This window comes from Sceloporus occidentalis, unplaced genomic scaffold (genome assembly GCF_023333645.1).
Source record: "Sceloporus occidentalis isolate IW3139 unplaced genomic scaffold, rSceOcc1.0.p SCAF_8, whole genome shotgun sequence".
NCBI classification, from domain to species: Eukaryota; Metazoa; Chordata; class Lepidosauria; order Squamata; family Phrynosomatidae; genus Sceloporus; species Sceloporus occidentalis.
Genome location: NW_028316988.1, coordinates 44,101,080 through 44,127,585, shown reverse-complemented (window position 1 = coordinate 44,127,585; position 26,506 = coordinate 44,101,080). Strand labels below are relative to the sequence as shown.

General features: G+C 43.2%; 1 protein-coding gene across 2 annotated transcripts in view; it reads left to right on the top strand.

Annotated features, from left to right (window-relative positions):
• Positions 1 to 26,506, top strand: part of LOC149308798 (uncharacterized) — an 87,927-nt gene that overhangs the window by 11,728 nt on the left and 49,693 nt on the right. For both annotated transcript variants that reach the window (XM_089536484.1, XM_089536486.1), the window contains exons 2-6: positions 20,099 to 20,158; positions 24,055 to 24,144; positions 25,370 to 25,414; positions 26,086 to 26,130; positions 26,241 to 26,303. In XM_089536484.1, the coding sequence (XP_089392610.1) occupies positions 20,099 to 20,158; positions 24,055 to 24,144; positions 25,370 to 25,414; positions 26,086 to 26,130; positions 26,241 to 26,303 (303 nt within the window). The remainder of the gene's footprint in view (positions 1 to 20,098; positions 20,159 to 24,054; positions 24,145 to 25,369; positions 25,415 to 26,085; positions 26,131 to 26,240; positions 26,304 to 26,506) is intronic.

The window sequence follows — 26,506 nt, the reverse complement described above, 5'->3', positions numbered from 1 at the left end:
AAGATTCATATCCCTTGGGGATAACTTTCCAGCATAGGCTCTTGGCATGCAGCAGATTTAAGGTTTTTTAAGGTCTTATACTCAAGATAGAAACTAATCTAAAATTGTGCCAACTTAGGATAGGAAAAGGCCTTGCATGAATCCAAGTTTGCTATATATCTCTTGGCACAGGACTGGTTAAGATAGGGATGTGGTTCTGTTCCTCTTCCAACTCCCAAGGGGTGTGTGTGTGTGTGTGTGTTCACACACACACACAGACACAGAGTAGGGGTAAAGAGCCCGTGAGTCTCCAAATGTTAATAATAATAATAATTTGTTGTTGCAGTTTAACTCCTCTCTTCCCCAGTCAGTGGCCAGGGATGATGAGAGTTGTAATCTGGTAGCAACTGAAGACCCCCTGGTCCCAGGGGGGTATATTGACACTTGGTGACATAGCCAAATTGACACTACATTTACAATAAACCTTCAGGTGCATGTGTTGAATGTAATGAATTGTTTGTTGGAATTTTCTTCAGGAGCTGTGCAATTCAGCATATTTTGGCTTTCAGTTCAGGAGTGGGCACTGGTAGCCATATAGATCTGGTTGGACTGCAACTTCCAAAATCCTTGACTACTGGTAATGCTGGCTAGGGCCAACGTCTGGAAAGCTGCTGTTGATCATACCAGCACTAGTAGACCAGTGGTTCCCAACCTTTGGTCTTCCAGGTGCTTCGGACTTCAGCTCCCCAAAATCCCAACCAGCTTGGCCAACAGTCAAGGATTCTGAGAACTGAAGTCCAAAATGTCCGGAGGACCAAATGTTGCAAACCACGACTATAGACAATATAGAAGCTATGGTAGGGTTAGATAGCCTTCATAAGGTTCTCCATTCTTAGCTATGGGTGCCCAACATAGCCCAGGCTTTGTTGCAGTTTGCCTTCATTCATTCATTCATTCATTCATTCATTCATTCATTCATTCTTCTCATTTGTTCTCCAGCCTCCTGGCAGTTGTGTGTAACTTTTGGCAGTGCTGTAGTAAACTTTTTTCTGAAACACTGTGACTTGTTTGATGTCACCCAGTTGGTTTTCATGGCTGAGAGGGGATTTGAACCCTGGTCTCCGGTTTTGTAGCTCAGCACTCAAACCACTGCATCACACTGGCTCCGATTCTTTTGTCTATGCGCATGAAATAGATTTCAGGGGTAGTGGTAGGTACTGACATCATTGGCCATGTGCTAATGCCCACTCCCATGGAAAGGACCCACTATCAACCCTCAGAGGACCTTAGCCAGAAAAGTCCTTTATTTTGGAGCCCTGTTTCTGTTCCTTGGATGAGAAAAAAGCCCTGCATCATAATCTGGAAACAAGTAGAAGACACACAACAACAAAGTGGGTTTTGAAGCCATCTTGGAATTCCATATTATGCCATGCACACACACTTTTTCAATGGTGTCTGAACATACAAAGGCATGCATAATATAACAAATGGCAATCATCTTTCGGGATGATTTTGCTTCCAGCAAGAGATGCAAATGCAAGGTTGGCGTGTGCAGTTGAATGGGATCCATGTGTCATCTGAGACTGAGTGCCAGTCTGCAACCCCTGCTACTCCTCTTTGCCATTGCTGCCTGTTTGGGATTAAAGCCATATTAATGTTCCCTGAAACATGGAGCTAACATCCACTCTAGAAAGTGTCTTGAATTGATTTTTAGGAAATGACATGATTTTTCTTACTTGGATCATTTACTTTTGTGAGATGCTGCATTGGGGTGACAGTTAAGCCAGTTACTCAAGTATAAATGTGCTTGTTTGGCTGATTTGTTATCTGACATAGAGTTGTTGCTGTTGTTGTGTCATATTTGACACATGTGCAAATGCTGGCATGCTGAGAATTTCCCAGCGACTAGGAAGAACTATGCGCTCATGTGGGATGGTAACTAAATGTGTATGTTCTGATCGACTTCATTCTTAATTCAGGACTTGGGTCTTTGTGCATTTGAATTGCAAGCTGACTGGATTAATGTGCAGATCGCAATGTTACTTTCTGTTGGATTTTGCACTTCTGCAAACTTGGCGATGTGCGTCACAAAAAATGCCAAACGTGTGGCTTAAAACGTGTGCATCTTAGGTTCTTAAAATGTATAATTTGTGGAAAACACATTCAAAATGTGTGGCTTTTAGAAAAGAAAGCTGTACTTCAATGTAGAAATGAGACAGGCATGCAGAACAGATAAGGACTGGAGTAGACTAACTGTCTATCCAGATCTGAAAGTGAAAATGAGGTTTGGGCTTGAATAAAAAATGCCTGTGGAGGAATTGTCCTTGGCAAGTGGGTCATGTACTCTTCAAGCTTTCTTTTAATACCGCTTTATCTGAGATAAAAAGTAATGACTTACATATGGAAGAAAGCCTTCTGAGTAGTCTCTTGGTTGCGCTTAAGCCCTGAAGTGTGAGAGATGCCATTGCATTAGGTTTTAAGCATCCAGGTGTCTTGGCCTTCAACTGCCATCAACCCTTTGAGAAACCATTGAGAAGGAATTGTGGAAGTTAGAAGGTCAAGGGATATCTGCTTCTCTTGTAGGTGGTCCAAGCATGACCCAACTTGGATGCAACGCTAAACCATACTTTCAACAGAGAAGAGCAAGGGAACGTTGTGTTTTCCATACATTTTGGCCTATATCTCTCATCAGCCTCACATTTAGGTTGTGATCCAAACACTTGTAGAGCCAAAGGATCTCCATATCTGCTGCAGATGGTACATCTGAGCAGTTGTTTTAGATTCTGAGATATGTTTCTTTATACATCAACACTATGACTGCGATGACAGACATCTCTCCTGAAACACTCCTGGCAAGGCTGAATATTGGGTGTGCAACAGCTTTTCTGTGGGATGAACTTTGTGGCCACAGGGAAGGGAAATCCAGAGTTGCGATTGGCACGGCATCTTTGCAAAGCCGCACCTATTATAACCTGACATAGTGGCCGTTCTTGTTCACAGCGGAGCAATGAAAGCCAACATGGCCTCAGGCGATGCAAAGCGGCAGGTTCTGCCAAAGGGCTTTTACTGTGTGTGTCTCTACCTGAGGAAGACAATTAGCTTACATTGTGTTTTCCTCATATTTAAGTAGTGTGTTCCTTGTGCCTTGTGTAACTATTTTGTTCTTGCTGTTGGGTGCCTTCGACTCATTTTCAACTTGGCAATATTTGTTCAGAGGGCCTTTGCCATTGCTTTTCTCTGAGGCTGAGAGTATGTGACTTGCCCAAGGCCACCCAGTGGGTTTCATGGCCGAATAGGGAATCGAACCCTGGTCTCCAGAGTCCTAGTCCAGCACTCAAATCACTACACACTGTAGTAATCATTGTACTACAATAAATTTGGTGGTTGTTGCTGTGTGCCCTCAAGTCATTCTTGACTTATGTAACCCTAAGGCAACGCTACCATGGGGTTTTCTTGGCAATATTGGTTCAGAGGAGGTTTGCCATTGCCTTCCTCTGAAGCTGAGAGAGTGTGACTTGCCCAAGTACGTAGTTTTTGTGGCTGAGTTGAGAATCGAACCCTGGTCTCCAGAGTCGTAGGTCAACTTGGTATCACCTACTAATATACATTTGTACTACCAATACATATGCATTTGCTTTTTATGAAGGAATCGGAGTCAGGCAATAGAAAAACAGTGGAACTGGAATCAAAGATGTGTTGCACCAACTCCACAATCCTCATGTCTCAATCCTCAAGAAGTGAAGTATAAATGAGAATTTGCCCTTAACCACAGACATAGTTACAAAAGAAACAATGGGTTCAGGAAACAACCACTTTGCATCTGCTGTTTCTGGATATGGCTTAGCCAAAAATTGCAGGAACTGGGCATATTGGGCAGAACGTATGGCCTCTTTTCAAGTCGCTCAGGTAATGACAGCCAAAAATGTTTTAAAGGGCAGATCCAAATGTGAAGTGGCTTTGTTTAAAAACTGGGTTTTATAATCTTAGCCGAACCTTAATGAATTAATCCAGCGACAAAACACTGGCAGCGAGGCTGAGCGTGGTTGACGTGTTTGGTCATGCCTGCAAAATGTACTGGCCTGGAATGTCTTACAGTATACTTGAACTCTGAAATAAGCAGGCAACCGAGTACTTTTAGGTTATTATTTTGTTGTTATTGTGTTTTAAATGACTGAGGAATCTAGAGGAAAGGAGACGGGCGCTGCGCATTCTTAGCTTGAATAAATATAATGATAAATGGGAGTAGTGCGAGGTGGAAAGAGTGCTTCAAGATATGATAAGAGTATTAGCTCACCTGGTTTGGAACCGGCTCTTGAGCAAGATGGTTGTCTCCGACGATTGACCTCCTTTCTGTGGATTTAGCAGCTGTCTTCTTCCAAAATGACTAGTTTCAACCATGAAAGTCAGATAGACCTGTGTGGTAGTGTAGTAGTAGTAGTAGTAGTAGTAGTAGTAATTATTTTATGTATATCCCACCTCTCCCTATAGATCGAGGCGGGTTACAAAACAAAAATAGCAATAAAATACATGATACATTTAAAATTCAGCACAATCCCCTACCCCCAAAACATAGCAAAATAAAAACAACGCTTGAGGCGAGTAGTTAGTGTAGTTAGAGTAGGTTGACAGAGAGTTGGATGGCCACCAATGCATTGCCCCCAAAGGACAACTCCAGCCATCCTTCCACATTTACCGTTTTTGTATTGATATCACACAATACAACTATGACAACAACATACAAGCTCAACATTGAAACGCAACGTGTCCCAGAAGAAGCACACTACAGGTCTACAGACAAGCATACCGTATGCTAACATAATTCGTAAAATACTATGCGAAAGAAAGAAAGCCTTCCATAAAACCCCAAAATCTTATACTTTAACTTTAATACCCACTTGCATAACATAACACTAAAATAAATCTCAACACATTAGTTTGTGATAACATCCTAACCCACTTTCCCCCCTCTTAACAACCTATCTCACCTTTTCTTTCCAATCACTTCCATATCCTTCCTTTCCCTTCTTCTTCCTCCTACTTTCTTCTTCAACCTTTATCCTTCATCTTTCTGCTTCTGTTCCTTCCTTTTCCCCCTTTAACTTCTCGATCTTCCCCTTCTCCTCTTGTTTTCTTATCTACTCATCTCCTCCATTCTTCCATACACCTTTTCCCTCCCATAAGCCTTCTCTCACCTTCTCATCACTTACTCACACCTTCTTACACTTTCATACCTTCCTTCATACCCTTCTCTTTCCTTCTTTGACCTTCTTATCTCTTCATACATGCACAGTTACAATTTTGACTTTTGTGGATTTGATCATTCACAGAAACTGGAGATGTGTGACTTCGAAGGCATTCGTTGGTGGATATTTAATGCCATACACTACTACTGTATCATGGGCACAGGATAAATGTGTTGATGTATACATGGTGAATGTCAACCTTGGAGCATATTTTGTTTGTAAAACAGCCCAATGTGGGGTAATATTGAGGGTCCTTGGCAGTGTAAAATGGCTTCGCACTTTCACACTGCCCCAATACATCTGCATTGTAGAGATCTCCAGTGGATAGCATCCATAAGTGCATTGGTTCATTCTTCAGTGCTAAGAAGGACAAAAGTGCCATTACAGTAAACTGGTTTGTTTCTGATAAGATAATCCAGCCCTGCCAGATCATTTTTGTTGCAAGCCTCTGGGTCCAATGTTAAAAAGAAACAAGAAGGATAAACAGCGCAGGGAAGTGTTGTGGTGTTCTTCCTTTATTACATTCATATCCCACCTTGCCTCCAAGCAGAAAAGGTTGGTTTCCTTGGGTTTTCCCATTCTGGGAGTGGAGAAGTTGTTCCCAACCCCCTTCCTCCAGAAATGGGAAATAAGTGTGATGGATATCTTCTGCCTTTTGTAATAACTCGATTGAGACGTGAGTGTTCAGTTGTGCTTGTTTACAGTACATCTTCCATCATGTAATTCAAGGTGCTACACACTGGGCTCCTGAGCATTCCCCAACTCAAAGCGAGGAAACTCAAAGCTGCGTAGGTTGCTAAACTGTATTCCTTCTGACCATACCATAAGTGAGGGCTTATGCATAGGCTTTCCATAGCTCAGGGCCTGACCCTAAATCTCAGTTTTTCAAGGACCATCTCCAGGGGTACATTCTGCCGTTTTGGGGAATTCAACTCCAGGCAAGGGCTGCATCCAAATCTCCAGCTCAGTTTGTAGAGCAGCACCATGCTAAGGTTTGCAAGGATTGACTAATTTGTGGAGTCGAAGGCTTTCATGGCCGGCATCCATAGTTTTTGTGGGGTTTTCAGGCTATGTGGCCATGTTCTAGGAGAGTTTTCTTCCTGATGCTTCGCCAGCATCTGTGGCTGGCATCTTCTCCTAGAACATGGCCACATAGCCCAAAAACCCTCCAAAAACTATTGACTGATTTCTTGCTGCGGTTTGCAAAGGCTCCCAAACCTGCCCTCAACTTATATATGATGTTTACTACTTGAGTATGTATGGTAGTTAGCTTTGTACTTCCCTCCGAGTTATAGAGGTGCCAGGGCTTCTGTTCTGTTCTGCATCCATTTTCTGGCTAGAAGCAACATGGTTAGGTTTAAATGTTCCTTATCCCATCTGGGAACATCCCCTTTCATTGAGATTTTGTCTTAATTTCCAAGCAGTTCATTTTCAGGTGGTCAGAGCAAGGGAAACGGGTGCAATATAGGTTTTGAAGGCTCACTTATACCTTGTTTGGCACAGGCAGATGTTCCCATTGGAATGAACCAATTCAAGCTTCTGGAACAAACCATTTCAAGCTACCTTAAATATGGCATGGTTTCTACAAAATGGGGAGAGAAAGTGATGTGTTTAGCATTGTATCAGTTCTGTGGATTTTAGGTGGAGGTTCACAAATCCATATTGGTCTTAAAGCATTATTTCCTGCCTTGTTTTTTGAAAACCAAAGTATAAAAAGACTTCTTGGTAGTGACTGGGAAAGTTACGTTTTTGGACCGTAGCTCCCAGAATCATCCATACCAAGAAAAGGCACTTGCTTGATTTAAGTGTAACAAACGTATGCATAGATGCTCCAGATGTCATCTGAGGTGTTGCAATGTGCTTTTACGTGAGCAACAGGTAAACGTCTCTCCCTTGCAGGGAGCAGCACAGGGAGCAGGGGCTTTATTATCAGAGTTGTGTAATGAAGTACATTTCTGACTCTCGACTGCTTTGATGCCACTGTCATGAAAGACCTTGCAGAAACGTCTGTTTTCCCATGAGGGGCCTAGAGCCATGGTTGGTGGTTTTGAGATTTTGAATTGGGAACAGCGTCTGCAGGCTGCGTCTTGTACGGGTGTGTCTTTTTAAAAGGGAGAAATAGAGATAAAATCTTAAATGCTACTTGCGTTCTGGTTGAAACAGTCAGGTGCTTGGCGTTCTCTTAGGCTACGTCTGTGCACCACTATTCCAATTATGCTTTTTATAGCTTTGGGTTGCGTTGCATGCAGTGTGTGTCATCCGCACTTTCCTACTTTTGTCCTATATAAGGCATGCAATCATTACTTTTTATTACCGTACTTTTTTGCTCCATGTATGGACTAATACTGGAGGCATGTGGCTGTTACCTAGGATGGAGTGTTATTTTTTTCTACCTATGCGTGCATTTTGTATATTGATGTCCCTCCTTTCCTCCAATGGCTTTCATCCCTATAATAGCCCTTTGGGTTAGATCAGGCCCAAGATAACCCAGTGTTGCCAAAGGTGAGTTTCATGACTAAATGGGTTTTTTCTTAACCTGGGTGTCCCAAGTTTGGATTCATACAAAGAAAAAAGTATCTGAAAGTATTCAGAAGTTCTAGTTCTTTTGGTTTTGAATGTACCTGCATACAGGTATTTCCAGGTTTCCGTCCAAACTCTTCTTTGCCAAGTCTTGAGTTTCCCTTACTCCCTTCTGTTCTTCCTCCTCCCTCTCCAATGGATCATCTGTCACTTTCAGAATTAAGACAACATTTAAGAAATTGGTTTTCACAAATTTCCACCAAGCCATCATCATCATTATCGGGGACTTATAGTCCAAGTGGTAATTGCTTTAGCAATATTACACTAGTGACATTCCTTTTCCCATCTCTTGATGTCTCTTGGATCTGTGGGTGCATCCACACTGTGGAAATAATGCAGCTTGACAGCACTTTTAAGCACTATAGCTCCATCCTATGGAATCTGGGGTTTGTAGTTTCATGAGGTCTTTAGCCTTCTCTGCCAAAGAATGATGGCACCTCACAAAACTACCAATCCCAGGATTCTGTAGGACAGAGTCAGGGCACTTAAAATGGTGACAAACTGCATTATTTCTCCAGTGTAGATGCACCCTGTGTCCTGGAAACAGAAGCTGTGTTTACCTGACGGAGGGTACTGTAACAAAATCCCAAGGGCCTACTATATGTACAGTCAGCCCTCCTTATCCATGGATTTTTTTTATCTATGGATTCAAGCATCCACGGCTTGAAAATATTCCAAAAAGTATAAATTCCAAATAGCAAAGCTTGATCCCACCCCCCACCCCCCATTTTATATAAGGGATACCATTCGACTATGCTATTGTATTTAATGGGACTTGAGCACCCATGGATTTTGTTATCTACGGAGGACCCTGGAACCAAACCCCAGCGGATACCAAGGGCCCACTGTATAATTCTTATGGCTAGACAAAGTGTTGAAATTAAGACTTGTACTGACTGGAAAGAATGAGTTCTTCCTTTCCTATTGTCAGGTGTTAGAAATGTCTGTCCTGAAGCTAGTCCTGGGCCATCTGCGCAACGTTGGTGTTGAAAATATGGGTGGTGATGTTGTACCAGATGATCACAAAATCTTCCAGACATGCAGCTGGGAGATCGAAATCTTTGTTTTCTCTCCCATTCTACTTGCTTCCCATTTGCAAACATCAAGCAACCCTTGTGCTCTAGAAAGCGGAAAGTCAACCCTTAATGGGTACCATCTGGATTCTTACTAGGCCTGTCTCAGGAGGCCAGTAATTTAAAGACTTGTAAGTCGGCGCTCAAGTAAAACTGTAGATTTCCTGAAAAGCAAAGGTAGTCTGACGCTAACTACTGAAAAGCAAATCCCAACTGCATTCGTGTCAAGATGCTGAGCTGAGTAAATCATAACCAGAGGGAAGATCAGTCTTCAGCCATCTGTAGAGCAGTTATTTCATGGAGGTCAAAATACAGTCTTTCATTCAGGAGGATAGGTTTGTGGGGGATCTTTTTCAGAACAGAATCACTAAATCACACAGGAGTTATTTTACTTTTTAAATGTTGATTCCACCCCCCCAGGTTTTGGTCCAGATTTCTACCCCTGCAAATAACTGTAATACAACTCTTCAAGTTGTTTCTGACTCCTAAAGTGAACCTATCATTGGCAGTAATAATTCAGAGTGGGTTAGCCATTGCCTTCCTCTGAGGCTGAGAGAGTGTGGCTTGCTCAAAGTCAACCAATGGGTTTCCGTGGCTGAGTGGGAATTCGAACCCTGGTCTCTACAGTTATAATGCTATACTTGAACCACTACACCGCACTGGCTCTCCAATAAAAGTCTGGCTGAGCACATGGAATTGCAATGTAATTGCTTCCCCTCCCTCTATAAAAGAAGAAAAACCTTATTAGATCATTGTGGGAGTATCTACCTCCTTTCATTTCATATCTGAAGATTGCTGAAGATTGAGTAGCCTTGCTAGCAAGTTCCCTGCTCTTGTTTTTCCTCTAGAGAGGGAAACCAGAGAGAAGAAATGCTAGCTTCCGAATGGCTCCAGAGTGATAGTAGTTGAGTTGTTTTGGAGATGAAGTATTTCTCATGTAGGCGAGGAAAATCAGACATGAGATGGGACAGTAGCCGACAGTATTTCAGATAGTGAGAAATACTATATTGCCAGCCTTTCTGTACCCAGCCTGGGATCTTTTACATGGGTAAAAATCCCATCAACCCAAACCAATTCTTTGAAATGTGCTATAGCCACTTGTCCATAAGTGTGGTTATGGTTTTACTACGGGTGCCATCTATGCAGGCAATATATTCTTGTGTGCATCTGCTCTGAGATATAGCACCATCTTTTATGGGCACCTTTGAGACTAACTGGAAGAAAGAAATTGGCAGCACAAGCTTTTGTAGACTTCGGTCTACTTCCTCAGATGCATACCAAGAGGTATGTGCGTTGAAAGTGGAAGGTTTTGTTCCAATGTGAAGGCAAAGGCTTTCATGGCCGGCATCCATAGTTTTTTTGGGGGGGGGCTATGCAGCCATGTTCTAGAAGAGTTTATTCCTGACGTTTGCCAGCATCTGTGGCTGGCACCTTCAGAGAATGAAGATGGCATTTCACAGGTGTAGAGGGAATACAGTCCTGCTCTCTGTCTCTTGGCAATCCTCCCGGTGACCTATTGAACTACGCTTATTTCCAGAGAAGATGGCCTCCAAATAATTGGATGCCTTCAGGTTTCTTTGACCCGGCGCACCGTTGCCTGCGCCAAGATGAAAAAGATGGCCAGACAGAATTGCAGCTGCTAGTATTGCAACCCAAAAGAAGAGCCGAGTGCGGTGGGGGCATCCTCTGCAAGTCCGGACAGATCAGGCATTGTGCAGACTTCAAAGGGACAGGGGTGCTGCAAAGAGGGAAAGAGATCTTTGCTACGTAATTTAACCTTTAAAAAAAATAATGCCAGACAAAAAGAGTTTTCCCACTGACAAGATGGACTTAAGATGTAAAGAAAGACCAAGCCATGAAATGTTTGCTTGGAAGGGTTTATAAGGCAAGATAATAGGGTGAGAGAGACTGAGGGCCAATTGCACTCCATGGTGCAGAATAGTTTTGCCCCTGGGTTAAGAGAAGGTGTCCTCAGAAATGGGCAAATGGCTGGAAAATGTTTTATCTCTAGTTTGGGGTGTGTGTGTGTGTGTGTGTGTGTACACACTGTATGACCCATGAGTATCTCTGTCTCTGCAGCGTAGCAGGAAATCTGTATCGGGAGAAACTGTTCCAAGACACCTGGAGACTGGAAAAACTCTGGACCAGGAAAGCACATCTACTCTGCTCACTAACCTTCCTACTATACTGCAGACACACAGATATTTATGGGTCACACTGTGTGTGTGTGTGTGTGTGTGTGTGTGTGTGTACATACGTACATACACACACCCCACTCTCTTCCATGCCAGCATTCTCTGAAGATACCAGCCACAGATGCTGGTGAAATGTCAGGGACAAACTCAGGCAGGTAACATTTGTTCTCCCCTTTTCCATTGAGTCTCCCTTCATTTCCCAACTTATAACCAGGAGTATTGGAATAGCACTGGGTTGGATTTTGCAATCTTCACAAAAGTAGTCCTTTGTTTTTGCATCTCCTGAGGTTCATTGGGGAGGAGAAATGCAACTCGCTTTGAGAAATTTGCACATTCATGCCAGGCGTTTTGGAGAAATCAAGGTACATGCAATAGCGATGGAAAAAATATTTGCAATTAATCACAAACAGGTTGAAAGACAGGTTCCCTGACAGTTGGGAACCCCCACCAAGACCAACGATAATTTTTCAGTTTTCTCCTCGTATTCATTATCCTTAAGTATTGCACCGGAATCATGTTGCAAAGAAAAACAGGTGGTTTTTTTGCACACACACACACATTTTCAATGGTCCAAAACACACTGCAGAAATAATCCCGTTTGAGGCTGCTTTAAGTGCCCTGGCTGAATGCTAGGGAATTCTGGGACTTGTAGTCTTGTGAGATATTTAGTGGCCTTTGTCGGAGAGCTCTGGCATCACAATAAAGTATAATTCCCAGGATTCTCCGGCACTGAATCAGGGCCGTTAAAATGGTCTCAAACTAAATTATTTCTGCATTGTGTTTTGGACCTATGTAGACAACGGGTTTTTTTCCACAGAAAACATGTTTTTATGCAAGACGATACACTTTTGGAGGCTTTCGGCATTCAGCTGCGCCGGAACAGCCTGCATATCTGTAACTGTATATTAAACTTTTCATTAGCTCTCACTCTTTCTCCATGTCAGAGCTGCTTTGCAAAATCTTTCCATTTCCTATGCATTCATGTCTGGGCAGGTGGGAAACCTCTTCAACAGGCTGCATTATCTGCCTTTGACCTGGAGAAAAGACCTGCCTTTAGCCAGGAAACTGCGCAGCTGCGGAGTTGAATCCCAGACAGCTGCCTTCCCCGAAGTAGCAGCGGCGGCGGCAAGGACTAATACAAAATATTTGCTTTGTGTCTTTTGCAAGTGAAATGAATCCACATCGATCCAGTCTAGGCAGAATATTAAACTCGGGTGGGCACTGGAGGTTGGTCTGGGGGCCAATTTTTCACTTGTATTGCCAAAATGTAAAGAAGAATTTATTGCAATAACCAGATGTCCACTTGAGCATATGCAAAATGGCTATTTTATTTGTTTATTATTTATTAGAATATTTATCTCCTCTCCTCTATCCAGCATGTTGCCATGGCAGTTAAAGTGGAACCATAGTGCTTTAATTGTATGCTGTGAAAGGACCCCTGGAACAGATGTGACAATCATCAAACTCCAGTCTTTCTTTGCAAACTTACCTGGATGTGAATCAAGTTGTATTCACTGGGACATGTTTTAGCAACAATGATCCAACAGCTGGTGAATGCTGGTGGATATCCCTTGTCTGTTGTTGTTCACCTTGAGGGATAGAAAGAATATTCAGAATTATTTGTTCCCAAGTGAGAAATAAAAAAAATTCCCAATATTCTGTGGAGGGATATTCGAGTTTTCCCATGCCGTGGGGTGAAAATTATCATGCTTATTCATCCTTGCAAGCATGGACAAAACAGTCAAGGATTTACATCACTGTTTTCTCAGGTTACTAAACCTTGAGGTTGAAGGTGCTTGCCTTCCATGGGGATCTGCCAGGACTAGGCATATCTGCTGAATTGCATGATCTCCAACCTTGCTTTATGGATACTCCTGTAGCACAATGGTACCCAAAAGTGATACAAGGGGGAGAAGAGAAGAAAGTAAGAAGCAATAAAAATAATAGTAGGGAGGAGAGACTTGGAAAGAAAGTTAAGATAAAGCTAGAGGTGAAGAGGCAAAGAGCTGTGTCTGAAATAAAGAAGTCAATTCAGCTCTGTCTAAGGAGACTTCTTGTTAGATCAGTGATGTCCGAACTCTGGCTCTACAGGTGTTTTGGACTTCAGCTCCCAGAAGCCTCAGCCACCTTGGGTAATGGTCTGGGATTCTGGGAGCTCAAGTCCAAAATGCCTGGAGGGCTAGAATCTGGACATCACTGCATTAGATGATCCAAGTCTCTCGGCAATGTTCAACACATCTGAGGCCTTTTCTGCATTTGCTCCCTTCCGCAGATGCTTAGAGAGTGGTTCTCAACCTCTGGTCCTCCAAAAGTTTTTGACTTCATCTCCCAGATTCCCTCATCATTGGCCATGCTGGCAAAGGCTTCTGGGTGCTGAAGTCCAAAACAGTTGGAGGCTTAAAGGTTGAGAACCTCTGGCTTAGAGCCTTAAGAGCCCATGTTCCCAGGTCTCCTGCCTCTGTTGGCAATTGTGCAGCACACTCTTCCCTTGTAGATGCATGGAGCCAACTAGTCTCTCAAACACTTGAGGAAATAGATCTGTTGTTGAAAGGGGGTTGCTTTTGGTATGATTGCTTCCAGGCAGTTTTGCCAATGCAGAATATTTTTTTAAGAGAGATAAAAAGATGTCCAGAAATATCTTTCTGAGCTTGTTTTCTACCTCACTGTGACTTTGGGAGTGCACTGGTGGCCTTAGTAGCTTTATTCTTGGAGATCATTTGGAGTGGTTGAATTCTGATAACCTTTTAGTAAGTCTTTCCAGTGAGCTTTGGCACGGTGATCAGAGATCCAGCCACACAGACCTTGGCATGAGCCATGTTCCCAGGACCTCAGTTGCGTCGGTGTTCTCCCAGAACTCATAGATGGATTTTTCAGTGGGAGGTTGCTGGTCTTCCTCCCAGTATCAATGTTATGGGGAATGTTTTATGCTTGTTTCATTTCTCAGTATATGTGAGGCTGCTAGGGTAGCAATGGTCCAAAACACACTGCAGAAATAATCTAGTTTGAGACCTCTTTAACAGCCTTGACTCAATGCTAGGGAATCCTGGGAACTGTAGTTTATTATGGCTCCAAAGCTCTCCGACTAAGAAGGCTGAATGTCTTACAAAACTACAGTCCCCAGAATCCCCTAACATTGAGCCAGGGCAGTTAAAGTGGTCTCAAACTGGATTGTTTCTGCGGTGTATTTTGGACCCATGTTGAAGTGCACAGAGATACATCCTGGATGATTGTAACAGTGATTAGACTGTCAGCCCAAAACATTTTCCCACCTGCGACAATGGACAAGATGGCATAAACCAACATACCTATGTCTTTCAGTATGAACGACGGTACTAGCGGTGCAACCTCTATAGCTGTGCAAAGAAAATATTGCTTAAGACAGGAGTGACATACCCTCTTCTTCTTTTTAACTTGGAGGAGAAGTACCAATTTGGGGAGGAGGTTAGGATCAATTCCAGCAGCAGTGGGGCTAGGTTCCAGTGACTTCTCTGAGTAATATAGGATCAGGATTGCTGTGGGATTTGAAGCCTTACAATTTCTGGAACCACTTTAACCAGCAAGATCTCTTTGGTTCACCACCAAACCAAATGGCATGGCATCTTAATATGTAATAAATCCCACGTGTGTTTGGTTAATGTGCTTGGTGGCTATGGAGGGGGAAAATACTGGTTGAGTTTCTGTATCTTGAGGAGGGCCTTTCATCTCTTTTGCTCCATTGACAGAAGGAAATTGTACAGCTCTATATAGCACCTGTGGATCTGAGTTTAATGTCTGAGCAAAATGGCTTTCTTTTGAAGCGAACGGGAGAGTAAGTTAATGGTGTGTACACAAAGAAGAGCCCTTCAGGGTCTCCTTTGTGAGAGGAGGGGGAGGGATGGTTGCTTTTGACCTTCTTCAGATGAGAACGAATGCCACGCACACCCCCGTTTGGGTGGCTGAATGGAGAGTCTTAAGAGCACTGGCCTGCAAAATCCCCTTCATCAGACTGTTGAGTGAGTCTTTGGCAAGGCAATTGGATAGAATCACAGGAATAAGACTTTCGGTAAATATTTGAAGGGCATCGTGCTTTTGGCTGCATACCGCCGAGATTTTATATTGAGTACCAGGAGTGTAGAGTCTCCCTCACTTACACAGCCTTGGATCAGGAAACACTGGCTCCCTCCAGATGTTTTGGACATCTGGCTGCTATCAGTTCTCGTCCAGTACAACCAGTGGAAAGGGAATGATTGATTGATCGATTGATTGATTGAGAGTGGGCTCCCTATCCCCTGTCCTGTGGAGATGGATAAAGACTCTAGCTATAGGGACTGTCTGGATTAATGTTCCCTCTTCAGAATTTGCAGTGACACCATTGGGATCAATCCTCCTTGCCCCAAATGATTCAATGCACCAAAGTTTCTTGCAAGGCTTTTTGTGGGAAAGAAGAGCACCAGCCGTCCCTCTCTGTGTCTCAGGTTTTTGCAGCCGAAGCCTTTCCTCTCTCCTTCCTTCTTGGTGAGGCATGTGGTGATTTGCTTTGGCCAGGAACCAGGGCATTCCTGGTGCCAGCCAGGTAGGCAAGAGGTCATGCACCTCTTTGCACGATGTGATGGAAGTGGAAGACAGTTCAAGCACACAAGGGGTTTGGGAGTTGCAACGAGCTGGATTTGCCTCTTTGCTTGACTGATACCTAATTTAGTACAGAATGTTCTCTCTTTCGGCCTTAGTTTCCACTCCCTCCCCTTCTCCCTCCTCTCTTTCTCTTGCTCTCTTTTTTTAATCCTCTCAAAAGTTTGCAAACTTCAACTGTGCTCTGTTTGCATGTCTGTGAAAAGTACATAAAAATGGTATGCAAGCTGCAGAAAGTGGTCCTAAGAATAATCTCATAGTTTAAAAAAAAAGGCAGAGGAAGATATGTCTCTGAAATTTAGTTTTCTAGAAGAGCGTTTCTGAAATTGGAAAGGGGTGACTTTCCACCTTCTAAAGAAGGAGCATTGCTTGGGAAGGGGGATACTTTTTAATCCTTCTACTAGCTCAGAGGTGGAAAATCCCCAATCATTGGCCAACCTAGCTTTAGCTTCTGGGAGTTGAACTTCAAAATGCCTAGAGGAACAAAGTTTAGGAACCACTGTCCTAAAGGCACCAGATTTTGTCTGTTTTTGGAAGCTAAGCAGGGTCAGTCCTGGTTAGTACTTGGGAAGGGAGACTGCAGACAAATACCAGGTTGCTGTAGGCTACTTTTCAGAGGAAGGAACTGTCAAAACCACCTCTGAGTATTCTTTGCTTAAGAAAGCCCTATGAGATTCATGGGATCACAGTGAGTCAACAGGTGACATGAAGGTATATAGACATGCATCCAGCCTTTGCAAGAATTTTCAGCCCAAGAGGTCTAGTGGTTCTGCAGACTGCAAACACCAAGAGTCCATAGGATGTTGCCTTGGTAGTTCAAGTGGAATCATAGTGCTAACATTGTGTAATATGGAAAGGTTCCTGGTCTACAAAAAGGACACCATGATGGTGTTTTGTGACCCTCTCAATCTTTGGATGGGCTCCCTCTGGAATCTGGAGCATGCTCACTGATGCTCTAGGTAATGCTCCCTGAGATGATTTCTACTGATGCATTGCCTAGCTAACTACTTAAAAGATGAATCTCTATAGTTTGATAATATAGATTGTGGTGTTCTTTTTTGTTCTGTTTGTCCCCAAAGAAGTGGACGGCTTTTTAATGGGGACCTGAGACAACACCAAGTAACTTCTAGGTTTTATATTATATATGGGAGACGTCTTCCTATATCTGCTTTGTGCCATGGAGGTTTAAACCACTTATCTGTAGAAACTCCTCTTGCATTCCTGCCTCGGATTATTATAAAACTGTAGAGATAGGGAACAGCTACTCTCCTCCCAGCTAGGGATGCAGAAAAATTGCATATGAAGTTAATGCATGATCAGAATATTCATTTAACACCTCATGAGACTTTTGCATTGGAACAAAGCTTACTTTGCTTCAGAAATTCAAAGCTTGGATTTGCAACACTTGAGGTCCACTCCAGAGAAATAAAACACACACAAAACTGCATGTGACCCTGGGCAAATCAGACTCCGTCAGCCTTGGAAAGAAGGCAATGGAGATTCCACTTTGAACAAATCCTTGCCAAGGAAAACCTAGGATATGGGCGCCATAAGTAGGCGTTGAATTGAAGGCACATAGCAGCAACAGTTATGCCATTCTTTAATGGCAAATGGGTCTAAGTCCAGAGCTATATGGCCTTCACTGTGTCTGTGGGTGGTGAGTGCTTTGGTAGACAAAGGGAGAAACTTTGTGTATGTTCCTATTCAGTTGATTAGTAGTTAAGAAGTTAATTTTTAACTCTTTCCTGAGCTATGCTTTGTTGGAATGTGACTCCTCTGCCATGGGTTGCAATGCTAAGAGTTAATAGCCGCACTGTTTTGCTGGTTGATTAATTACCTTTATGACCAACTAAAATGTGACTCCAATGAGATGGTCCATTTCGTTTCTGTTAGTTAGCACCTGTCATCTCCAGTTTTCCTTTCTTAGAAGAAGCATCCTATCATTCTTCCCATGCTTTGGTGTATCTGCTTTGATGCACAGTCAGTTCATGCAAAATTGGAAACATACCTTTTCTTAAAGGTAGTGTTCTTCACATGGAAATAGTATTCATTGTATGGAAATGCATGCAGTCTTTACAAACTATGCGCCCATGAATATCCCGGAAAAACTGTTGAATTATGCTAAATAATTTCACACAACATCGCGCAAAACCCACCATTAAAGTGGTCCAAAAGAAGCATTAATGCGTATCTTTTTACTTTCGGGATTTCAGCGACAAAGCATTTCCGATACCACTTTATTTGCACAATTGCTTGCGATAATCATCCGTGCAATTACTCGCCCTTTTCGCTTTATTTGAGTGATGCTTTAATCTCTCTCTAATGCTGAAATTAGCCCCAGTGTGATAAACTCCTATGTATTGATATGAAAGATGTGGTATTGGAGAAGAGTTCTGTGGATACTGTGGACAGCTAAAAAGACAAACCAAAGGCCACTGGAATCTCCCTCTAAGCCATGATGATTAAACCAAGGCTGTTGTACTTTGGCCACATCATGAGAAGGCACAACTCAATAGAAAAAGATTATAATACTAGGCAAAGTAGGAGGAAGCAGAAAGAGAGGAGGACCACTTACCAGATGGATAGACTCAATAATTGAAGCCACAGTCCTGAGTCTGCAAGACCTGAGCAGAGCTGTTGAGGATAAGGGTGTTTTGGAGATAGGTTGCCATGAATTGAGTCTGATTTGAAGGCAGTTAACAACAAGAAGAATAACAGCAAAATGCACACATATTCCCATCGCTCTTCCCTGCTGGAAGGGAAGGAGCTGCCCTGCAAAGTGGCAAGGCTCTATCACAGAGGAAAATGCACATGCATCCTGCTACACGATGCAATTGTTGCTGAACTTCTGTGCCAGCATGGAATTAAGCTGTCACCACTGACTTTCAGTACTGGCAGGAAACTTGTCAGCAGTGTGCCCCTCAGCAGGGACTTAGCCAGGATTTTGGGAAGGGGGGATCCAGATTATGTGCCACCATTTTCCATGATACAGGGGACCCTTGCTTTATGCTGTTGATCTATTAACAGAATTAAGAGAAGGGGGGTACAGGCCCCCCACCTTGGCTACGTCACTGCCCCAGGCATCCAGTGTGCCCACATGTCCCTGGGACTTAGTCCATCCTGGGGGTATAAAGTATGCAGTTCTGATCAGTTTAAATCTAAAGCTATTATTCATCTAAAGATTTCATGCCTACCATCACTTGCAGTCATGTCTGTCTGCAGTTTTGGACGGGTGGAGAAACTGAAGTAGAAAGAGTGCAGGCAATCCGTTGCTAGATTTTCTCTTGACAGCAATACTAGTTTTGTGCATTCTGTCTGTGTGTAAGACATGGCTCTGACCTTGCCACTAAATTGATCTTTCATGCATGGATCAAGGCGGTTCTGTGTATTATATCTTTGCTGCTGTTCTTCTAGTACTAGTGTTATGATTGCATAATTGCTGAGGTATAGGAACATGTGGACTGTTGGACTGCAAGTCCCATCAGCCCTATCCAGAACAAACAGGTTTGAGGATTGATGGGAGCTGGAGTCCAGCAGCATCTGGAGGGACATTATGTATCTACTTCCAGCCCCACACTGTTTTTGTAATCATAGAATCCTAGAGTTGGAAGAGACCACAAGGGCCATCCAATGCAACCCCTGCCATGCAGGAACTCTCAATCAAAGCATACCTGACAGATGGCCATCTTGTTGGGGCTGATTGGTTATTCTGCAAATATTGTACTTCGCTGAAAAGACGTTGTACTATTGCTGAAATAATTGTATGTGAGTTGGTTTGACGTTGTTGTATGTTCCTTCATGGTATTTCATTGTGGCCTGTTTTCATTCATACTACTTTATGGGATGCCATTCTTACTGGTATGTCAAGGTGGAGAAGCTTTTGGCCCTCCAGATTTATTGGACTACCGCTCCCAGAATCCCATAACATTGTACATGCTGGGTGGGTCTGATGGGACTTTAGCAAAGTGTCAATGAAATCTAATTCACTTCTTGATGTCTGAAATCCTCAGCACCAAGGCCACATTGGAATGTGAATGTTGCCTTTCAGATTTGCATGGCAAAAGTGCATTTGTGGCCTGGATGAACAGGAGAGGAGAAGTTAATTCCTTACTTGCCCTCCAAACTGGATGGAGTCTGAGCAACTGCATCTCAGCAGTGAGCAGAAAGTGCCACCTACTGGCCAGAATTCTTACTGCAGAAATGCCTTAAAATACGAGACCAAGAGCCTCATGCAGGAGTTATCCAGTCAATCCTAACATCTTAAACAGAGTTAATTACTTTAAAAGATGTATTTTATTCCAAATGGATAGATACACTTAATAATATTCATAAGCCTTCGGAAGGAAGAAGCAGTGTGCATTGTCTCTCTCTTTTCAAAGTTAAATGAGTCTCACTTTGCTGGTTTTATCCTTTTGCCTAGGCTTGCCATGGATGTTCTTCAGGATCCAAATGCGACTGTAGTGGACAAAAAGGAGAAAAGGTAAGCAGAGAAGCATATTAGTTCCCATCCACTTCCATTGCAACCATGGTCTGCTGTGGCAACCATGCTGCAAATCATTAGTTTATGTAGTCTCTTTCTTGGGGTGCATCTGCACTGTGGAAATAATGCAGTTTGACCCCACTTTAATTGCTGTTTCTCCATCCCACAGAACCCTGGGATTTGTAGTTTTGTGAGGCACCAGCACTCTTTGGCAGAGAAGGCTAAAGGCCTTCTAAAATTGCAAATTGCAGGATTCTATGGGATGAAGCGTTTAAAGTGCGGTCAAACTGCAATATTTCTATAGTGCAGATGCCGCCTTTGTAACCTTTGAAGGAAATCATCTTTCCGCAATGCCTTACATCACCAGGGCAACACAACAAACAAGTTAATAGGATAATCTCTAATAGAGTAGATATTAAATTGTCAATAGCACTAGTACACAAACAGAGCAGGTCAACTGAAATTCCAAGCTAAACCATTGCTTAAGGGCATTCAGGGTTTGTGATTTGAATTTAAATTTGCAGAAGTATTACAGTCAGCTCTCCATATTCATGGATATTTTTATCTGCAGATTCAAGCATCCGTGGTTTGAAAATGTTATTTAAAACGTATACATTCCAAAAAGCAAACTTTGATTTTGCCATTTTATATAAGGGATAGCATTTTACTCTGCCGTTGTATTGAATGGGACTTGAGCATCCATGGATTTTGTTATCCTGGAATCAAACCCCAGCAGACACCAAGGGCCCACTGCATTTCGTCCCTTGCTAGTTTTTAAACTCAAAGTTTCCGTAGCAAACCATGTGAATAGGGCCAGGCTTTGCACAATGGCATGTTCCGCAATGCCTTTCATAGAAACTGCCCTGGAAGGGTCACGCCTTTCTCTCCAGGTGGCTGAGATGAATGAGATCATCTTTTGGCAAATGCGCTTGCCAAGGGTTCATTGTACACATATGTGTGCCTGAGCCTGAAGGCTTAGTCTCTTTGGCACAGAAGAAAGGTTAAGTGAGGTTACGTATGTGTTCGAATACGATCCTCTATTGTCGCAATGACGGAGTGTGGGTTTGTTTTTGTTTTTAACCAGAGTGATGCATAGTTTGGAGGAAAGAGCTGGATCTGGCCTCTCGCTTGGACAATATTACAGTTTAGGTCCAAGCTATCTGATAGACTATATATCCTAATATCATCCTGCCTGGACCCTGAGATCCACAGGATAGGCCCTTCTCTAGGTCCTGCCAGCGATGTAGATTCAAGTCTGTTGACTCAGACACAAGTCACCTCCATGACTTGACTTGGCACAAATGACACACTGACTTGACTTGACTTGAGGCTTGTGTATTTTCCATAACCGACTTGCAAGTGCCATTCACTTCAAGCAGCAGGCAAGACTTGCCCCCAGAGCATGGGGCGCATTTCTCAGAAGGGAACAGCAAATATTCTGCTTTAGTCAGGCCTCACCTGGAATACTGTGTTCATTTCAGGGCAGAACAATTCAAAAGGGTGTTGACATTTTACTGTGCTATTGTATATAATGGGATTTGAGCATCCATGGATCTTGGCATCCACACCGGGTCTTGGAACCAAACCCCAGATAATACCAAGGGCCCACTGTAATGGTAGTAGAGTGGTCTGTCCACATAAGACAACATCTTCGGTTGATATTTGGCAGCAAAAGGGTTGCTCCTTCCTTACATCAGGCTTTCCTCATGCCAGGCTTATGTTCCTTTGGGGCACAGATTGTCCGCTTTCTCTTTTGCTGTAGCTGCTCAACATGCCAAATACACAAGAAGAAATCAGGGCTGGACACTCTTCCATTGCTTCATTGGGATCAAAAGCACACATGTCCCACGTACATCTGCAGCGTCTCTAATCCCTTTGCAAATGTATCAGTGCTCCATGATGGAGAACATCTGTCTCACAAGGGCTGCTGTTCTACGTGACACTGAACAGTCCCCACCTGGTCTCCGTGACCTTAGTTTTCGAAAGAACTTGCCAGTGGTTCAGCTTGTTCCCATCCACCCTCTTTATTTCCCAACAAATAAATCTTTCAAGACAGGTTTAAGGCATTTGAGAGCTGATCTGCGCTTCCCTCACATGAAGGAAAGTATTACATTGTATGATGGATCTGAACAGTGGTGGCTGGTGACCCCCCTGTTAGTGGGATAGTAAATCTGCTCCAGATTTTAAGTCATATTTTAAAGGAGCTATCCAAGGATGCATCTACATTGTAGAAATAATGCAGTTTGACCCCACATTAATGGCCATGGCTCCATCGTAAATAATCCTGGGATTTGAAGTTTGGTGATGCACCAGAGAAGGCTAAAGAAAAACTACCAATCCCAGGATTCCATGGGATGGAGCTACCGCAGTTAAAATAATGTCAAGCTGCATTATCTCTACAGTGCAGATGCACCCCAGGATGCTGAAGTCTAGACTGCAAAATAGGCTCAACACCTTGGACAGCACCTTTAAGTTTAGTTTAAAACCTAGGATGGATTCACCATCCTAGTGGCACAGACAACACCAGCCATCATTGTTTGTGTGTATGTGTATGTGTGTGTGAGAGAGATGTGGAGATCTAATTGTGGCTGCCCTGTGTTTTAGCTAGTATATGCCTCAGATTACAGAAGAGGGCAATTCGGATGCCTCCAGATAAAACAACCAACCTTTCTTGTTCGTGGACCTTTTCTTTTATAGAGGGTTCAAATGACAACCTCGTGTATTTACCCACTGTATTCCCTCCATCCATTTCCTCAAAACAAAACTCACTAAGGAAAGAAACAAGATATATCTACATGATGACCTTTACAGTTTACTGTGTCACCAAAGACTCGCACTCAAGTGCTAGGAGCGCTGGTGTTCCACACTGCCTCCAGATGACACATACGTGTTTGGACGGAGTCCACTTGTGTTGAATCCTATGTTTCCTTTGGCCAAGAAATACAGTGCATTATGGAATGTAATAAGCCTGCATTTTGCTTGTGTTGGCTAACCATTCGTGGTTGCAAACCTATAGTGCCTTGCAGAAGCATGCAATCCTCTCCACATTTTGTGGTTGTAACAACGAGGAATTGGAATTGTTTTTAGTTGGCAATGTTACCACTTGACATGCGTGAGACGCTCAACACCATGAAGGTGCAAAATCTTCTCAGTGTAGCATACAAATCTAAGTAAACAAAAACACCCTGGCACTTGCTGCTTGCATAAGTATTATTCACCTCCTTTGTTGAGGCATGTCTAAATAAGCACTGGTGTTCCACACTGCCTCCAGATGTCACATAAGTGTTTGGACGGAGTCCACCTGTGTTGAATCCCAGTTACGCATGCTATTTATTTAAAAGTAATGTTTATTTGGAAGAATTATAATGTGCCTTTTAGCTGCAAGAAACCTCAGTCAGATCACAGGTCTCTTCAGTATCAGAGCGGAAGGGACAACAACTCCCACTCCGCAAGAAAGTCAGTTCAGTGAATATTTTAAAGTGCTTGTTGGTCCCAGAATATTGAGACTCTATTAAAAACACAAACTTGGGAAGGGAGGGGAAAGTGAATAAGCTACTTAGCTAGAGGTTGCTATGGTAGACCAGGCAGGTTGAAAAATGGAATGAAAGGGAAGCAATATTCATTCATTCGTCTGTCCGTTCGTTTACTGGCTGTATACTCTGCCTTTCTGCCAGGATGGGATCCAAGGTGAGTTATGCTCTTACAAACATCCCAGTAAAATAATTTCCGCAGAAAGCTTTGAATGTCTTTGAATATAAGATTCAAACCAAACATACCACATCAGGGAACGTTATTTAGAAAAACGTAACAAAACTCATGTTGGAAACCTTGGGGAAAACTGATTAACACTGTGAGTTGTAATAATGAGATTTCTTGCTTCTCTTGCATTGCTGCAGGGCGACAGAGGATTCCCGGGTTTAGAAGGGCAACCAGGTTTACCCGGATTTCCAGGACCAGAAGGACCACCTGGGCCAAGAGGCGAAAAAGTGAGTAACTCAGCGCAATGGCATTAGAAACCAGGCATCTCTATGGTCTGTGAAGGGGTCTTGAGTTTTGTGCAGAGCTAGCTCTGCTCTTGGAACCTTAGACAGTCATGGTTGCTGTCTCCATCATGGAAACAGTACAACCAGAAATGGTGGCTCCATGATTGTTGGTTCAGCCATCTTGCCAGCACCTGGGGCATCCCCAAAAAGGCAGAGCTAGCTCTGTGGCCCAGTACATACCGGCCCTTTGCGGCGTCATGGTGACATGCTAGGGTTGCCTCAGGGGGGTGCGTGCACATGCCCCGCAACCCTAGCATGTGATGAGGACATCGCAGCTGCACAGCACCATCTACACAGCATGCACAACTATGACATTGCAGCAGTGCAGCATCCAAACAGCGCTGCGCAGCTGCGACATCATCGTGCTGTCTCTTGTGGTTTGCGATGGTGCAACTGTGCCACAAAAAGGAGCCACTTCCGTGTGCTTCTTTCTTTTTATTTGGTGCTCTGTACCGCGCCTGTGTTTCCTTTGCTACAACCTGTTGTATATTCACAAGTGGAGACCTGCAGAACCCGTATGAACTGATGTTTCTTGAATATCCCTGTTACGTGGGGGAACTGTTGCTTTGTGGCTCATGACATACATGAAGTAAGCTCTGTGAAAAAGATAGGTGGAATCTCTTTGGGACTCTGTGGCCTTGTCTACATGGGTGATTTACCCTGAATTGCCCCCAGGCTCACTGCATCCTGTTTCTATGATGCAGGACCAGCATCCCGAATCTGGTGCGAACTATAGTTTTGTGAATCACCAGCACTTTTTGGCATCAAAGGTTAAAGACCTTGTAACACAACACTACAAATCCCAGGCTTCCAGAGGATGAGCTACAGCACTTAAGCTGCATTATTTCTACAGAGTAGATGCACCCAGAGAGTACAAAAAATTCCTGGGTCTGTAAAATTGCTCCCACCAACTTGAATTTCATGTGCATCTCATTTTCTGTGGAATTGGCCAAGCAAACCCAGAAACCTGTGTGCGCTAGCGGAAACAAAACCACATGATTTTCTTTCAAAGTGATGGTAAGAGGGGGAGTCTTCACATCTCAGGTTAATGGACAAAATGGCTTTGGATGTTTGCCATTAAAGTAAGCTTTTCCCATTCGTATTAATAATGCCATCCATTTCTTTCTTTTACCACTTTCTCCACCCCTGCTGGCATGTGTTTTTGTAGGGAGATGATGGACTTCCAGGACCAGGTGGACCCAAAGGAATTAGAGTAAGTGGCATTCTTTATTTCCTGGAATATGATTCTGGGATCTGGAGCAATCCAAGAATGTGAGATTTCTTCCCATGCTTTTAAACCTATTCAATGTCAAACTTGTTCAGGGATGGATCCTATGACCCATGGGCAGCATACCCATACCCGCCAGCTGTTTTTATGCCCCCTACCATGGCCATTGGCATCACCACAAATAATATTCTACCATTCTGTGGCAAAACCCTCCTTTCTGTGGCAGTTTCCTCCTTTCTTTCTGCAACGAAAAGGAGACACTCAACCCTATCAGTCTGCAGGGCTCTATGATACAAAAGGACACCCCAGGCACCCATAGAGAACTGCCACAAAGCTCTGATAGCAATCTTTCTGAAAATGAAGAATTTACTGTCAAAAAAAGCAGTGGAAAATGTTTGGTCCAATATCACTAACTCCAAGCACTTTCAACATACAGGTTTTCATTCTCATAACTCAGATCTAAAATATCAAGGAGTAAATTTGCTTATGATCCTGTTGCTCCTTGTGCAACAATCTCAGCATTTCTTCTTCTGAAGTCCTTGCAGCCTAACTCACCTCATTCTGAAGCCTGAGACAATAATTCTTTTCCTTGGCTTTTAAATATTATATGCCCTTCCCTTTCTCTCTAATCACAAATCTTAATTTCATATTTGCAGGGACCTCCAGGTCTACCTGGCTTTCCAGGAACACCAGGACTTCCTGTAAGTAGACTTCATTGCTGACATAACTGCAGAATTGTCAGGTCATATGTACTGTATGCGTGAAATGCTTATCTGGATGTAGCTGTGCCACTTCTCCTTCTACCTTTCAGGGGCTGCCAGGTCAAGATGGGCCTCCAGGGCCTCCAGGAATCCCAGGATGCAACGGAACAAAGGTAGGACTGGTTCATGTTTGCAATAGTCTTGGAAACTGAATCATTTTTGGTCATGAGACTAGAAGGTGCTAAAAACGGCAGTAGCATGTGTAGCAGCTGGTACTAGCATTTATCTGTCGCAGACGAGGAAGAGCTGCTTATTTCCAGATATTTTGCATTGTAAAAGCACAGGAGAAAAACAGAATATATACAAAGATGTTTCA